This window comes from Oncorhynchus nerka, linkage group LG9a, assembly GCF_034236695.1.
Source record: "Oncorhynchus nerka isolate Pitt River linkage group LG9a, Oner_Uvic_2.0, whole genome shotgun sequence".
Taxonomy (NCBI): Eukaryota; Metazoa; Chordata; class Actinopteri; order Salmoniformes; family Salmonidae; genus Oncorhynchus; species Oncorhynchus nerka.
The window spans coordinates 12609820-12627358 of record NC_088404.1 but is presented as its reverse complement, the minus strand read 5'-3'; the positions used below and the strand labels follow the sequence as shown (position 1 = coordinate 12627358).

At 40.3% G+C, this 17539-nt stretch overlaps 2 protein-coding genes across 4 annotated transcripts in view; both read right to left on the bottom strand.

Annotated features, from left to right (window-relative positions):
* LOC115115104 (bisphosphoglycerate mutase-like) overlaps positions 1–6623 on the bottom strand; it is a 47052-nt gene extending 40429 nt beyond the window's left edge. Inside the window, exons 1-3 of one of the 3 annotated variants that reach the window (XM_029643586.2) lie at positions 6521–6623; positions 5269–5901; positions 4428–4580 (exon numbers count right to left, since the gene is read on the bottom strand). In XM_029643586.2, coding sequence (XP_029499446.1) covers positions 4428–4580; positions 5269–5869 — 754 coding nt within the window. In that variant the 5' untranslated portion in view covers positions 5870–5901; positions 6521–6623. Of the gene's footprint in view, positions 1–2461; positions 4581–5268; positions 5902–6520 lie in introns of those variants that run through there. The other 2 variants (XM_029643584.2, XM_029643585.2) reach the window with 2 other exon arrangements.
* A 291-nt stretch (positions 6624–6914) lies between these two features.
* Positions 6915–10164, bottom strand: LOC115115106 (troponin I, slow skeletal muscle-like). The gene is made up of 5 exons (XM_029643588.2): positions 10021–10164; positions 9702–9833; positions 8974–9063; positions 8428–8598; positions 6915–8305 (listed from the first exon to the last, which is right to left on the bottom strand). The coding sequence occupies exons 1-5, from the start codon at positions 10147–10149 to the stop codon at positions 8222–8224; spliced, it is 606 nt and encodes a 201-aa protein (XP_029499448.2). The 5' UTR covers positions 10150–10164; the 3' UTR covers positions 6915–8221.
* Positions 10165–17539: the final 7375 nt, after the last annotated feature.

Here is a 17539-nt window from a genome sequence, read left to right as displayed (position 1 = left end):
TGTGTATAGCCTGCATCAATGCTACCGGTTCGATGACACACCTCACACGGCAAGAAGGAACAGGATGTACTGGGCTGTGAAGGCGCACAGGAGACCTGGTGTGTATAGCCTGCATCAATGCTACCGGTTCGATGACACACCTCACACGGCAAGAAGGAACAGGATGTACTGGGCTGTGAAGGCGCACTGGAGACCTGGTGTGTATAGCCGGCATCAATTGTACCGGAACTTTAACACACTTCTCAGGACTAGTACTCAGGTGGCATCGGACGGCTAATATGCTCCTCAGGGCGAATGCCGCGCATACTACGCCAAACCAACAGCTCTCTCGCTTCACTCGCCTCGAAGGTCTCTAACTCTCCCCTCAACTTCGCCGACCACCCCGTGTGGCCACCCCCAACATTTTTTTTGAGGCTGTGTCTTGGGCTTGCGTCGTGGCCGCGAACCCTGGCGTCGTCACTGTCCTCCATTACCTCCTTCCGTCTCCCGCCATGGAAGGCGATCCTGCCTGCCAGGATTTCTTCCCAAGTCCAGGATCCCTTCCCATCCAGAATCTCTTCCCAAGTCCAGGATACTTCCTCCTCCTGGGCACGCTGCTTGGTCCTTTGTTGTTGGGAATATTCTGTCACGTTCGCTGGAATGAATATCGGACCAAGGCGCAGCGTATGTTGAGTTCCACATAATTTGAATGAATAAAGTGAAACTTAGCAATGACAAAAACAAATAAACAATAAACTAACAACGAACCGTGACTACAGAGATGCTATGTGCACTAACTCAACACACATACATTCAAACAATATCCCATAACCCACAGGTGGAAAAAAATGCTACTTAAATATGATCCCCAATTAGAGACAACATAGAAAATAAACCTAGAACCCCACATAGAAAATAAACTAGAACAACCCCCCAGTCATGCACAGACCTACTCTACTATAGAAAACAAAAGCTTTCTCTGGTCAGGATGTGACAGTTGCAAAATGTTTAAAAAAGAAGAAGGGGTCTGAATACTTTCCGAATGCACTTTAAATGCATGCAAAGTTTATATGTCATCGAAAACGTACCTGTCCTGCAGAAAGCCACTTGTTTCTTTAGGTTCCAAGTCAGTAGCTTGGGAGAGAGAATTGGAACAGTTTATTTATTCACTGGCTACGGTAGTTTTGGCTTGTCCTGTCCATGTTTAACTTTCATTGGCTATTACTCTATACTTACTCTATACTCTATATGACAGTTGACTTCGCCTATTATGAAACACTCATGATGAAAGCAATAATAAAGAGCTTTCATTTATTTTACTTCTTAAAAAAGTCAACATTCGTAACCAGGGTCGGAGTATTAGTGAGGCTAATAACTAGTTCATTACTATCAGGTCCGGAGTATTAGTGAGGCTAATAACTAGTTCATTACTATCAGGTCCGGAGTATCAGTGAGGCTAATAACTAGTTCATTACTATCAGGTCCATAACCAGGGTCGGAGTAATAGTGAGGCTAATAACTAGTTCATTACTATCAGGTCCATAACCAGGGTCGGAGTAATAGTGAGGCTAATAACTAGTTCATTACTATCAGGTCCATAACCAGGGTCGGAGTAATAGTGAGGCTAATAACTAGTTCATTACTATCAGGTCCATAACCAGGGTCGGAGTAATAGTGAGGCTAATAACTAGTTCATTACTATCAGGTCCATAACCAGGGTCGGAGTAATAGTGAGGCTAATAACTAGTTCATTACTATCAGGTCCATAACCAGGGTCGGAGTAATAGTGAGGCTAATAACTAGTTCATTACTATCAGGTCCGGAGTATTAGTGAGGCTAATAACTAGTTCATTACTATCAGGTCCGGAGTATTAGTGAGGCTAATAACTAGTTCATTACTATCAAGTCCATAACCAGGGTCGGAGTAATAGTGAGGCTAATAACTAGTTTATTCCTATCAGGGCCCTAATCATATTCAAAGGACAGTATAGAAGTCTACATCCCTCCCAAAGCTCTACGATCCATACAGACCTGGGTTCAAATAGCATTTGAAATCTTGCTTTAGCCTTTCTGGAGTGCAAAGTGGGTGGGTTTTTCCATTTTTTTTTACTTTTCTATTGGTTCCATTACAACAGGCAGCTCAATCAAGTGTCTTTGCCCAGAGTGATGGTTTCTGGCATAGTCCTTTCATCCACTTCTCCCTTTCATCCACTCCTGGGCACATAACTAAAACCGTGCAGAAACGCAGGGCAGCTCCTGCCTGTACCTGTCCGAAGTTCTCCTGACAATGAGATTCATTTGTCTGGGCTATGCTCATTTCAGATCACGTGACTATCATGATTTATTAGGAAAAACTGTAACTTCTCCAACTGGTAGGATACGGATATTTATCATAATACACTACTGTACACTTAAGTTCCACATGACCATACAGTCACATCCTTGACATTACCACACAAAAAGAAGCAATCTGAGACAGTCATACTGTTACTGAATGGGGCATGTTTTCAGTTCCTTTATTTCAGTTCCACCATGCAAACCATCAAAAGTCAAAATGTTCAAACCGAGTCCAATACTTCCTATCGTCACCATTTAGGATGACTGTGGGTATAACACATTACAGAACTACAGTATCAATATAAAATTTACACATTTACAGTTTTAGGGCTCAACTAAATGAGTCAGCATTTTCTTAAATGACCCAAGATAGTGGTTATGACAGATGGATAGAGGATTTAAAAAAAGACTGTTTCAAACACCACAAGAGGCACACATACATGCATGTCTCTCCTGTGTAAAAAAGAAAAGCACCACAATAAATGCCCCCTAAAACCATGCACAAACAGATGTAACACACCGTGCAACACTCATAAGGAGCAAATCATTTTTCCCTACATTAACAGTGCATAAAAATTGTGTAACAATCACAACAAGTGGTTGTTTGGTCATCAATTCACAGTCATTTTTGTTATCGTCAACCTCTGAAATGTAATATATCAAGTTCCACAAGAAAATATGATTTAAAGTGGGAAAAGGGAGGATTTGTCTAAGCATGTGCATCAGACATTTTTTTTTTTTAAACAAGCCACTATATTAATAATTGTACCCTCATCAGGTACAATCTTTAGTAGCACTGTACTACATTGTAAATGCAGTGGTGTTCAGTGTAGAGTATACTGAACATAGTCAATTGTTAACTCAAATGTTTGTTTGTCGTCACTAAATGAAATAAAAGTCACAAAAAAATGACATTGATAAGTTGGGTAGAGAAGAAAAGGTACGATGGGGATATTTTCCTTTGAACAGTAAAAATGGAAATAAATGATACAATGATACAGCAAATCATTAATCTGACTTTATTACAACATGTCAATGTAGGTATTTTATGAATAAACCCTGCAGTTATTTCATATGAAAGTCTCTCAAACTAGCATGTAGCCTATAAGAAGACATCACAGGAAGTTGGTGGCACCTTAATGGGGGAGAATGGGTTCGTGGTTATGGCTGGAGTGGAATGGTATAAAATACACCAGACACATGGTTTCCATGGTTTCCATGTGTTTGATGCCATCCCATTAGCTCCGATCCAGCCATTGTTATGAGCCGTCCTCCCCTCAGTAGCCTCCACTGGAAGACGCGCTCTTATCAAGTTTGCCCCGTTGGTTTCAACAACATTTACAGCAATTCTATACTAAAAAAAGCTTCACACAATCACCGCTCTGTCTTGGAAAGAATAGCCAGGCTGTCGGTCTCACTGAGGTAATATTTGTTATAAAGGTGCTTTTAAAAGGGTTTTGATAAATAAATGAACCTGTGCTTGTTAGTGCTGGCTCATCACCTGCTGGATTCTGTCAGTCATAATTCACCTGGAAAAACTAGCTACATCGCATTGCAAAAGTCCTACAGAAAATATTGGCAATGAAGACACGTGGGACAGATCTTTCAAAAAATGGTTTTGTTGGGGACACATCTTAGTATTTCCTCAATTCTAAAGAACCTCAATACAAGGGTCAAATCAAAGCAGCCTATTATCATGTTAAATGTTAACTTTGAGAGGGTTTTATCTTGGCAAACAGAAGTTAAATCTAGTAAGCACAGCACTTAACAGAAGGACAAACTATCTTGTTTCGTTTCCACGTTGTACCAAATAGGATCCAGTCATAACAGTTATGCAGTCAGTTGACTACAATTCAGAATGACTAGAATCCAGTTGACTAAATTCTACAATCCAGGATCTAGAATGACTATAATCCAGTTGATTAGATTCTACAATCCAGAAAGAGTCTAGTCATTCTGGATTCTAGTCATTTTAGATTCTCTAATCTAGCCAAACAGATTCTAGTCAATTTGGCTAGTTTTAAGAATTGATCATCGAAAACGATCAGAATCCAGTTGACTATATTCTACAATCCAGAATGACTATGTTCAGGCTGTTTGTTTGACCTTACCCTGGTCCTCCACCTTCCTGATGGCTGCCTGGATGGCTTTCTGGTCTCCCAGGAGCTGCATGGGTTTGGTGGGCCGGAAGTTCTCATCCAGCTCAATCAGAATGGGTGTCCCAGTGGGTAACGTCACATTGACGATATCAGCATCTGATATACCTGTTGATAGAATACTGAATGTTGTGTTGTTCTGCTTCTGTAAACCACAGTAAAACGACCATACTATCGCCATAAACATAATAAAACCGTTAGCACAGCTTTCGCCCATGCTGTTATGTAAAGCGCTAGCAACATGACCAATTAAAACCAAAATACACAGATAAGTGAATAACTTTGTTTACGTCTAGATCTTTACACATTTTTTTTGTCCAGCTACATAGCGACGATAATTTAACATAACGGCCTATAAAGTACCTGGCTGGCCAACTACGACAAACGTGATCTCTAGAAGCCTGTGGGGAAGAGAAAAGGTCAATGTGGATCTACTGGCAGTAGCCTGATGTAACATAAACCTAGTGGCCTTTTGGTACAAGTTCAACCGCGTGACATTTCTGGAACTAATATACAGTATATTCCTCTCATCCAAATGAGAGTGAATGATAGTTACAAACTAGGTCTAAAACATGGAGGCCCTAGCAAACTCCAATACAAGGGCCTTTGTGGATTCAAACATTCAAATGCAGGTGAAAGTGGCCATGCAGCTCATACTAAAATCTGCAGGAACAAAAGAGAACAATAGCAGTGCAGCAAAAGTCAATGGTAATAATGGTACTGCAACTGATGCAGTCCAGCCGAGCAGGGTTGGCACACAGAGACACGCAGACACACGAGGAGCCACCAGGCATACCTTCCAGGTGTTTCAGCAGGGCCCTGCAGCTATTCCCGTGCCCAGAGATGAGCACCAATTTCCCCCGTTTGATCTCCGGCACAATGGTGCCGTCCCAGTATGGCTGGAGCCTCTCTAAGACATCCTTCAGGCTCTCTGACTTCGGAAGAAACTCTTTAGACACATCACAGGTAGAATACCGGCGGTCATTGTAGATCTCCAGGAAGTAAGGGTGTGATTCATCGATAGGGGGAGGCGTGAGGTCATAGCTCCTCCTCCACTGTTTCACCTGCTCCTCACCGTGGTTTAGGGCCATCTCAGCTCTATTCAGCCCGATCAGAGCACCATAATGGCGCTCGTTGAGTCTCCACGTCCTGACCACGGGGACCCACTCCTGCCCCATGGCTTCCAACAACAGCCAGGCTGTGTGGATGGATCGGCTGAGCAGGGAGGTAAATACCACATCCAGCTGGTAGCCTGCTTCCTTCAGGAGGTGACCGCACGCCAAAGCCTCCTTGACCCCGTCCGCACTCAGCCTCTGGTCCACCCAGCTGCAGAAGCGGTTCTCTTTGGTCCAGGCTCCTTCTCCATGCCTCATCACAAAGACTTTGTACTTGGACATCCGGAAAGACTGTCTGGCAGCAGCAGCCTGTACTGTACACAAACAATGGGTTTACAGATGAGGGTGATGCTGGACTAGTACAGTAACATAGTACTGTACTGTGGCCAGACACTTACCACAAAAGTGAAAAACATCATTCAACAAGTCTCTTGAGTTTCATCAACCTAAATATCCAACAACATTTCAGTGCTGTATATTATTAACCACACACACACACACACACACACACACACACACACCTAATATTTTACTGTTACTATGGAACTGCTGTTACTAAGCTTAATGTCAGAAGCAGTCGCCATGTCATTTATTCTGGGGGTGGGTCTAGTGGGGTCAGCAAATGTCCGGCATTTCGAGTGGTTAAAAGGCTACATGCCAATACAACGGGTTATTGTTTAACTTCAAATTAAACAGGGTAATTCAGTAACTAAACATGGAAATGTGGCTATTGCACATTCCCTAATTAATACATTTTACATCAAAACAGTCAAATAGTAAAAATAAATTAAAAGAGCTTGCCTTATGCACTTGTCATCTCATTGGTAGGCTGCTAACGGCCATGCGTTTACGCGCGAGACTGCAAGACGGCAAGCTACAAAACATACATGTACCGGAACATGCATCATAATAATAGCATGAATACGCTCTTACCCTGCGAGTTACAAGTCCGTCCCAAAAGTGACTGCTGACAGAAATTTGGACAACCATCGAGAGCATTTAAGAAGTCAGCGATTGAAAGCTTGTGGTCCAATCGAAACGGAAAAACTCAGGTTAGGGCGGGATTTGTGTCATGTGTGCTGCCCATCGGTGGAGAGAGATGAGAGAAAAGGCCCTCTAGAACGGTCGTCATGGGGGAGAAGGCGTGGCATGACCGATTCTACTAGCTACATTGTAACAGTCACTGAACGTGGCTAGACAGTAAAACTACAGTATGAACTATGATTGATCCACAATGCAAATTACACGCACGCACACACACACACACACACACGATCACCTTTGTGGACTAAACTGTGTGCAGCTGACGGTTGACCATACACGTGGCAATGATAACACATTTAATTTATTGTCAGTAACTCAATCATATTTGGATAACTTCAAACATCCAACATTTTGCATGTCAATACCATATAATATGCACTACTGTTCAACAGTTTGGGGTCACTTTAGAAATGTCCTTGTTTTTAAAAGGAAAGCACATTTTTTTTGTCCACATCAAATTAATCAGAAATACAGTGTAGACATTGTTAATGTTGTAAATGACTATCGCAGCTGGAAATGGCAGATTAAAAAAGAAATGGAATATCTACATTGGCGTACAGAGGCCCATTATCAGCAATCATCACTCCTGTGTTCCAATGGCACGTTGTGTTAGCTAATCCAAGTTTATCATTTTACAAGGCTAATTGATCATTAGAAAACTCTTTTGCATTTATATTAGCACAGCTGAAAACTGTTATCCTGATTAAAGAAGCAATAAAACGGGCCATCTTTAGACTAGTTGAATCTGGAGCGTCAGCATTTGTGGGTTAGATTACAGGCTCAAAATGGCCAGAAACAAAGAACTTTCTTCTGAAACTCGTCAGTCAATTCTTGTTCTGAGGAATGAAGGCTGTTCCATGCGAGAAATTGCCAAGAAACTGAAGATCTCGTACAATGCTGTGTACTACTCCCTTCACAGAACTGCGCAAACTAGCTCTAACCAGAATAGAAAGAGTTGTGGGAGGCCCCGGTGCACAAATGAACAAGAGAACAAGTACATTAGAGTGTCTAGTTTGAGAAACAGACGCCTCACAAGTCCCCAACTGGCAAGTGGCTGTTCCACTGGATGTCATAAGGTGAAAGCACCAATTTGTAAGTCGCTCTGGATAAGAGCGTCTGCTAAATGACTTAAATGTAAATGTAAATCTTCAATAAATAGTACCTGTCAAACTCCAGTCTCAATGTCAACAGTGAAGAGGAAACCACGATATGCTGACCTTCTACAACATTAACAATGTCTACACTGTATTCCTGATCAATTTGATGTTATTTTAACAGACAAAAAATGTGCTTTTCTTTCAAAAACCAGGACATTTCTACATGACCCCAAATTTTTAAACGGTAGTGTATATAATAACAACATTCCATAACATATTACATAAAGATAAAACATTATTTTCCATTGAGTGACTATAATTATCATATGATATAAATGTGATTTGCATGCACACACAAAACATATGTACACATAACAACGCAAGAGACTCTGTAGCTACGTAACACCATGCAAACTAACTCTGTTCCTTGACTGTCATAATGTAAGTTAAACACTGAGAAGTCATAATGATGTCATCGTTCCACCCGTGGCTATTAGGAAGCAGCGAACATCTTCTTTCTGCCCTCCATGCCAGACATGGCATCCACATTCTTACGCCAATCAGTCACTTCCTCTTTCTGTGGGGATGACAGAAGTATTGCACACACAGTTGAATTGCAGGTGCACATTACAACAAAAAATAAGTAACGAAAAGAAAGCATTGGGACAGGCTGTACTGTGCAGTGAATGTCCTTCTCACCTTCTCCTCTTCCTTCTTGACAGTCTTGAGGTTGGCCTTGAAGTCGACAGACTCTTTGATCTTGGCTCCCAGCAGGGCCCCCATCATGGCTTCAGCTGATACTCTCACCCTCTTCAGCTGAGGTCGCTTCTTGCCCTTCAGCTCAATGATCTTCATGGTCAGATTTTCAATCTACATAGCAAGGTGTCAAAAAAAATACAAGTCTCCATTTCTAAATGAAAGTCCCACATACCAACACAAATATTCACTCTGTGATAAAATGTCACTCCGTGGTAAGAGTACCCGACTCAAAGCCACAAGAGGGTAGACAATATTTCAAACGTTGCTGTCTGTACATTGATTTGATTGAAATGTTATTGTAAAAAAAGAAATGCTTATGTTGCCTTTATGTTAGTTTTTTTTACAATATTGACCTGAACAAAGGTTTAGTAAATACTATTCTTCTTAATAAGATATCCCATACTTGGATAGAGTATGCATTGAAAGATCATACATTGAAGTGACCTGTTTGTAATATTTGAATTTGAGAATCTGTGGATCGGGTACCTCTGCGTCACTTTTGGAGACTTTCATTGCGATGTCGTACCGCTCTTCATCAACAACATCAATTTTCTGGTGCAGTTCTTTACAAAGAGTCTGTGAAGAGAAAGCAGATTGATATCTGAATATACCGTACTCATGCCCATAGTACCTGAATATTTCAGAATATACCGAATGTACTTAACTCAGACTGAATATACCTAAATATACAAACAAACTCATATTCATAGTACTCTTCCTGAATATAACTAACTATACTGTAGTCATACTCATAGTAACCTACAGATGTGGTCATTTTGATCACTCTGTTGTCCCAGAGAATTGTCCTGAGCCACAGGATTTACACGAATTCACAGAAAATCTGCAGTTCTCCTCTCTCGCTTGTTCAAATCCTAAAGCACCAGACCAAATACATGTCCTACTACTGTAGGAGGTCCTATCAAAACGCATTTCCTGTTAGAAAGTATAACTTTTTTTGGGAGAATAATCAAATCTTCCTGGAGCAGGATTATTTTACTCCTGCGATGAAACTGATCAAATTAAGATCTGACACCTGTACCTACACCTGAACATTCCTAAATATACTTATACCATAGTACTGTACCTAAATGAACATTAATATACACATTGTACTGTACCTGAATATACATGACTATACTCATAGTACTCTACCTGAATATACATGACTATATGCATAGTAATGTATCTAAATAATATTCCTATATTAATAGTACCTGCAGGTCCTGTACAGACAGCCCAGAGAGGTTGAGTGCTGGGACTCGTTCACTCAGTGTGCTTTCTCTGTCAATCACCTTCTGCTCCTTTTCAGCCATCAACATAGCCATGGCCTTCTTCACCAGCTTGGTCTGGGATACAACACCATATCATTACTTTATACTATTATGTATTATCAATGTACTTGTAGCACAACTGCTATTGTGTTTTATATATCTATGTATGCGTTAGCCACAAATCACAACTCACACACATTATGGAGAAGTATTGTTTAGTTGTGACTGTGACAGTAACAGGGAAGTAAGACACAAAAGCTACCTTCAAGAAGAGTCTGCGAGATGCAGAGATCTTCGACTTTGGTTTTGGCTGAAATGAGGACAGAGAAGATGTCTTAAGCTCATTGCTAAACAACGAATAAACAATAATATTCACGATCAATATTTTCATGTTAAATTATTAATTGGCTTTTATGGACAGTACCCTTAAAATGTTTGTCTTTGTATTGCTGCTGCCTCAAATTAGCTGATGTAAGAAGGGCTTTATATAACACATTTGATTGATTTGATCAAAAGTCCTGAAATCCAGAATATAAAATAGCCTGATCATGCTATCATAGCCATGCTATGCTGCAACTGCACCTTCTAGGCCAGCTCAGTGAAGCATAAATTATTGTGATAATAGACCTGTATCCCTTCTTTCTTTTCTTTCCAAAACACTTGAGTGTGCTGTCTCTGACCATCTCTCTCTTTTTCTCACTCAGAACGATCTTCTTGACCCTAACCAGTCACGTAGGCTCTCTGCTCTGCCAAAACTGACTCTCTCCCCTCTGTTCTCATCCTCCTAGATCTGTCTGCTGCCTTCAACATCCGTGAACCATCAGATCCTCCTCTCCACCCTCTCAGGGTTGGCCACCTCAGGCTCTATCAGATCCTCCTCCACCCTCTCAGGGTTGGCCGTCTCAGGCTCTATCAGATCCTCCTCTCCACCCTCTCAGGGTTGGCCGTCTCAGGCTCTATCAGATCCTCCTCTCCACCCTCTCAGGGTTGGCCGTCTCAGGCTCTATCAGATCCTCCTCTCCACCCTCTCAGGGTTGGCCATCTCAGGCTCTATCAGATCCTCCTCTCCACCCTCTCAGGGTTGGCCATCTCAGGCTCTGCACACTCCTGGGTTGCATCCTACCTGGCATGTCGCTCCTTTATGTATTTGTTTTGAGCTGTTGGCGGTAGGGGCACTTGATTCAGCAGGCCTAGCGCTGCGAAAGGCAAAGTGTTCCCATTTTGAACCATTTCATGTGTCTGAAGGTAGAACTCTGCACACCCAGCAGGCCCAGAGATCAAATCAAGTGCACTTACAGGTCTATCGCTGGCCAATCAGATAGCTCACATCATAAAAAACATGACTAAAGAGACACAGCAAAGAGTTGCTGTTGTTATGAGTAAGTTCATGTTTGTTGTTATTCAGCACTGTCAACACTTTGTTCAACACTTTTATAAGCCATAAAACGCGAGTTCTCCCTACTTCCACTCACACTACAACCAGCACTGCAGCTGTAATGAATGCGTATAGAAAAGTGTTCCCATAAGTTTACATTGTTATTATTAGAGGCTTTTAATATCAAGGAATATTTAACTTTCTGGTAAAAAGAGTAACAACATGAATTGGTGCATGAGGCAGAAATGATTCAGTGCGACTTAAGTTTTATTATCAGCTGGAAGACTGTTCCCTTTTTTCAGCGAAGGGAGCTTTCTCCCTCCCCTCACTGACCATCAGATGCAGGTCATCAGTACAGTAAAAAACAAAGAAGCTCACTTAGCTTTGCCTCACAATTAATACAACAAATAGTCTATTACCAGCGTGATAATATACCTAAATGTTTTTAATTTAAAAATGGTCTGAGAAGAACAAAATTGGCAGGGCAATTCAAGCATAGTGGTAATGTATTGGGTCTATAGCTTACTGTACATACTGTACCTCATTGCTACAGAACTGTTTTTAATTGGTTAATAGGCTTAGGTTTTTTTAAGTCATGTTAAAAAATGGAGTGGTAGATCTCGGCTTGCGTTTTTACTCAGAATGTGATCTTGGTGACCACTGCTCTACAACATTCGAAGAGTACGAGCTTTCCTCACACAGGAAGCAGTGCAGATTCTAATCCAGGCCCTTGTCATTTCCCGCCTAGACTACTGCAACTCTCTGTTGGCTGGGTTCCTCGCTTGTGCCATCAAACCCCTGTAACTTATCCAGAACGCAGCAGCCCACCTGGTGTTCAACCCTCCTAAGTTCTCCCGTGTCACCCCGCTCCTCCGCACACTACACTGGCTTCCAGTCGAAGCTTGCATCATCTTCAAGACTCTGTTGCTTGCCTACGGAGCAGCAAGGAGAACTGCCCCTCCTTACCTTAAGGCTATGCTCAAACCCTACACACCCCCCTCCCCCCACCACTCCGCCCCACCTCCAAAAAAAAGGGACTTTTCTTTTCCTACTAGCACTGACTGCTGTTGAGGGAAAATGTACTTGAAACGATTGTGATATGTTGTTGTCTCACCTAGCTGTCTTAAGATGAATGCACTAATTGTAAGTCGCTCTGGATAAGAGTGTCTGCTAAATTACTCAAATGTAAATGTAAATTACGCCTGTCAAGATGATCATTGTGTAAGGGCCGTGTTAATTTCTGCACATTTGTTCTGGTTTGAGTATGAAAATTCACTTACCGGCCTGGACCAACATCAACCAATTGGAGAGAAAGAAACCAAAACCCCAAAATAAGAAGATTGTTACATTTCTGTTCTTTGCATATTGTTTACTGCAGTGCCTACAAAATGTCTACACCCTCCTTTGAGTTCTTCACATTTTATCGTTACAAAGTGGGCTTAAAATTTATTTAATTGTCAATTGTTTTAAACAAGCTAAACTATTTTTTTTTTAAACAATCTAAAATACTCTCGAATGTCAAAGTGTAAGAAAAAAATTCTAACATTTATTAAATATGAATGAAAAATAAAAACACTAATAAAGTATTCACCCCCGAGTCAATGCATGTTAGAAACACCTGAGGTGGTGATTACAGCTACAAGTCTTCTTGTCTCATAAGACCATTACACACCTCTATTGTGTAATATTTTCCCATTTAGTATTTTAAAAATTCTTCATGCTCTGTCAAGGTGTTGGGATCATGTCTACACAGTAATGTTCAGGTCTTGCCATAGATTTCAAAGCGGATTTAAATTCAAAACTGGGCTTCTCAGGAAAATGCGCTGCCTTCTTGGTAAGCAACTCCAGTGTAGATTTGGCTTTTGTTTGTTATTGTCCTGCTGGAAAGGGAATTCCTCTCCCAGACTGAAGCAGATTTTCCTCTAGGATTTTGCCTGTGCTTAGCTACATCCTATTTCTTTTCATCCTGAAAAACTCCCCAGTATTTGCAGCCACCACCATGCGTGAGAATAAGAAGACAGTTACTCAGTGATGTGTTGTGTTGGATTTGCCCAAACATAAGACATTGCATTTATGCCAAGAAGTATATTCCTTTGCCATGTTTTTTTCAGTATTACTTTAGTGGCTTATTGCATACAGTACATATGCATGTATTCTGTATATTTCTATTCTTCTTTTCACTCTGTGATTTAGGTCAATTTTATGGAGTCACTGAAATGCTGTTGATCTATCCTCATTTTTCTCCCATTATTGTCACGCCCTGGCCATAGAGAGGCTTTTTATTCTCTATTTTGGTTAAGCCAGGGTGTGACTAGGGTGGGCGTTCTATGTTCTTTTTTCTATGTTTTTGTATTTCTTTGTTTTTGGCCGGGTATGGTTCTCAATCAGGGATAGCTGTCTGTCGTTGTCTCGGATTGAGAACCATACTTAGGTAGCTCTTGTCCACATGGGTTTTGTGGGTAGTTATTTTCTGTTTAGTGGGTGTTGCACCTGACGGAGCTGTTTCGGTTGTGCCGTTTATTACTTTGTATTTAGTGTTCAGTTATATTTAATCAAATGCTGAACACGTACCACGCTGCACCCGGGTCCTCACCTTCTTCCACCGACAATCGTTACAATTACGGCCATTGCACTCTGTAACTGATTAAAAATGTCCAATTGCCTCATGGTGACATCCCTAAGCAGTTTCCTTCCTGTCCTGCAGCTCAGTTCAGAAAGATGACTGTATCTTTGAGTTGTCTGGGTGGTTTAATACATAATCATAATTATTAACTTGACCATGCTTAAAGATATATACAATGGCTTATTTGTTATTGTTACCCGTCTACCAATCACTGCCTTTATTTATGAGGTTTTCGAAAAGCTTTGTAGTTGAATCTGGGCTTGAAATTCAATACTTGACTGTGGGACCTTACATATGTTGTATGTATGGGGGACAGAGGAAGGGTTAGTCATTATGTCACCCCCTATTACTTCATACAGAGGGAGTCCATGTAACTTATCATATGATTTGTTAAGCCACATTTGACTTCTGAACTCATTTAGGCCTAAACAAACGGTTGAATACTTACGCAACGACTATATTTTGTATTAATTTGTCAAAAACAATTATAATTTTACTTTCACTTCGGGTATTTTGTGTGGATCAATTACAAAAAAATACAATTAAATCTATTTCAATCCCACTTTGTAATACAACAAAATGTGGATCAAGTTCAAGGGGATGTACACTTTCTAAAGTCACTGTATATGTTGACAGCAATGCAATGAAATATGAGACGTCGATACTTACGCTTCAGACATGGTTGCGGTTCTCTGTGTCTCCTACATATTTCACAATGTAAAAAAGTTCAACAGTTACAACAGACTGAAAGACGTTTTCAAAACTACCTCATATTACAGACAGCTTATTTTATTACGGACAGTTTCTAGCACGCCAAACTATAGCTAAACTATTTTAGATAAAACATACATAAAACAATACATTTAGTTCATTTGGATAATATTCCAATCTATTCTAGCAGATTATCAAATAAAAATAATCTTATTTCTTTAACTACAGCAAATGACTGTAATAAAATCGTACAACATACAACTAAAATACATGACCTTGCAGAAATAAAATAATGGTTGAAAGTCAGTACTGTTAACACACAATAAATCTGTCAGAGTAGTATTTTGTCTTTATTTTATTCAGTGTTTAATTTAGGATTTAGAAACATATCTGACTAGTATTTGGGGTATTTGGGGTATTATCAAAGAATGCTAGTATGCAGATTTATAACTTGATTAAGAAAGGTCTTCTCCCAAGATATCTCCTTTTTAGTATTGTAGACTTTAGACTGCATGAATTGTACACACAAATGGAGATGGAGTTTTGAGCTCAAATAGCTAAACTGGTTAGCGATCTTCTGTAATATCTCACAAAAACCACATATATCAAACATACATAACAGAACACAATTCTCTGGTTGTTTGCCAATTCATAAAATTACCATGAAATTTACCATGAAAACAAAAAATGCAATAAAGTTCTGGTCTTACCCGATTGCAATAGAAATTGTTGGCAAACTAAAACAATCCTGACATAAATCACACGTACAAACTTCAACTTCAACTTGACATCTCTTTGTTGGGGTATCTACTCACACTGACAGCAAGCTACTGTCAAAAACATACACAAAAGAAAATCCTTTACCACAATCAGATTTGACACTTTCCTCCTTTGAGGCGTTATGTTAATACTGGAAACGTACTTTTCAGATGAAGAAAAGCTACTGTAACGTTACTAGTTGTCTTTGTGAGGCTGGAGGGATGAAAAGTGGGTTACTATATAGATTCTGGACCTCATGTGAGTGGCTCACCAAAATAGACCCTCTGTCCTCAACATTCTTATTATGTGTGACCTTCCACACATAGTAACTTGATTTGAGTTTTAGTGGTGATACTTTATATTCTACTACATGTTATTTGAGGGCGTAAATAAATCTATGTAAGTGATACATTATATTTGGTGAACACAACCAAGAGCACTTCAGAGAATTTGATTCGTGTCACATAACTAACTGTACAATGCCATGTCGCTTGGAAATGAATAATGATCACACTGTACCCGGACGGTTTATTATAAGAATTAAAAGATAGATGTACACTACCGGTCAAAAGTTTTAGAACACCTACTCATTCATGGGTTTTTCTTTATTTTTACTATTTCTACATTGTAGAATAATAGCGAAGACATCCAAACTTTGAAATAACACACATGGAATCATGTAGTAACCAAAAAATTGTTAAACAAATCTAAATATATTTTATATGGGTGATTCTTCAAATAGCCACCCTTTGCCTTGATGACAGCTGTGCACTCTCTTGGCATTCTCTCAACCAGCATCACCTGGAATGCTTTTCCAACAGTTCCCACATATGCTGAGCACTTGTTGGCTGCTTTTCCTTCACTTTGCGGTCCGACTCATCCTAAACCATCTCAATTTGGTTAAGGTCGGGGGATTGTGGAGGTCAGGTCATCTGATGCAGCACTTCATCACTCTCCTTCTTGGTAAATAGCCCTTACACAGCCTGGAGGTGTGTTGGGTCATTGTCCCATTGAAAAACAAATGATAGTCCCACTAAGCCCAAACCAGATGGGATGGCGTATCACTGCAAAATGCTGTGGTAGCCATGCTGGTTAAGTGAGCCTAAATCACAGACAGTGTCACCAGCAAAGCATCCCCACACGACAACACCTCCTCCTCCATGCTTCACGGTGGGAAATACACATGCAGAGATAATCTGTTCACCCGCACTGCGTCTCACAAAGACACGTCAGTTAGAACCATACATCTCTCATTTGGACTCCAGACCAAGGACACATTTCCACCGGTCTAATGTCCATTGTTTGTGGCCCAAGCAAGTTTCTTCTTATTCTTGGTGTCCTTTAGTATTGGTTTCTTTGCAGCAATTCGACCATGAAGGCCTGATTCTCCTCTGAACAGTTGATGTTGAGATGTGTCTGTTACTTGAACTATGTGAAGCATTTATTTGGGCTGCAATTTCTGAGGCTGGTAACTCAACTGAATTTATTCTCTGCAGCGGAGGAAACTTTGGGTCTTCCTTTCCTGTGGCGGTCCTCATGAGGGCCAGTTTCATCATAGCACTTGATGGTTTTTACGACTGCACTTGAAGAAACTTTAAAAGTTCTTGAAATTTTCCGGATTGACTGACCTTCATGTCTTAAAGTAATGATGGACTGTCATTTGTCTTTGCTTATTTGAGCTGTTCTTGACATAATATGGACTTGGTCTATTACCAAGTAGGGCTTTCTTCTGTATACCACCGCTACCTTGTTACAACACAACTGATTGGCTCAAACGCATTAAGAAGGAAAGAAATTCCACAAATTAACTTTTAAGAAGGCACACCTGTTAATTGAAATGCATTCCAGGTCTTCACTATTATTCCACAATGTAGAAAAAAAAAGAAAAGAAAAGAAAAACCCTTGAATGAGTAGGTGTTCTAAAACATTTTACCGGTAGTGCACCTCTGTCTAAAAAAAATATATATTTTGCACAAATGGGCAATAAATGTACAATATACACCCCAAGCCAATGGATATCCAGAGTATTTACTTCCTAAATACAGAGCGTATATTAAGAGTACTGTCCTGTCTTCCGTTGTTTGACTAGCCCTCTCAAATAAAATAAATGGTTGAATCCCAATCCCTACCACAGCAATCCATAATGCCCCCATAATCATTTCACAAATCCCTACCACAGCAATCCATAATGCCCCCATAATCATTTCACAAATCCCTACCACAGCAATCCATAATGCCCCCATAATCATTTCACGAGCAGTTGTTTTACAATTGAGTTAAAAGTTGATTTAATTGGTATCAGTTTTGAAACAA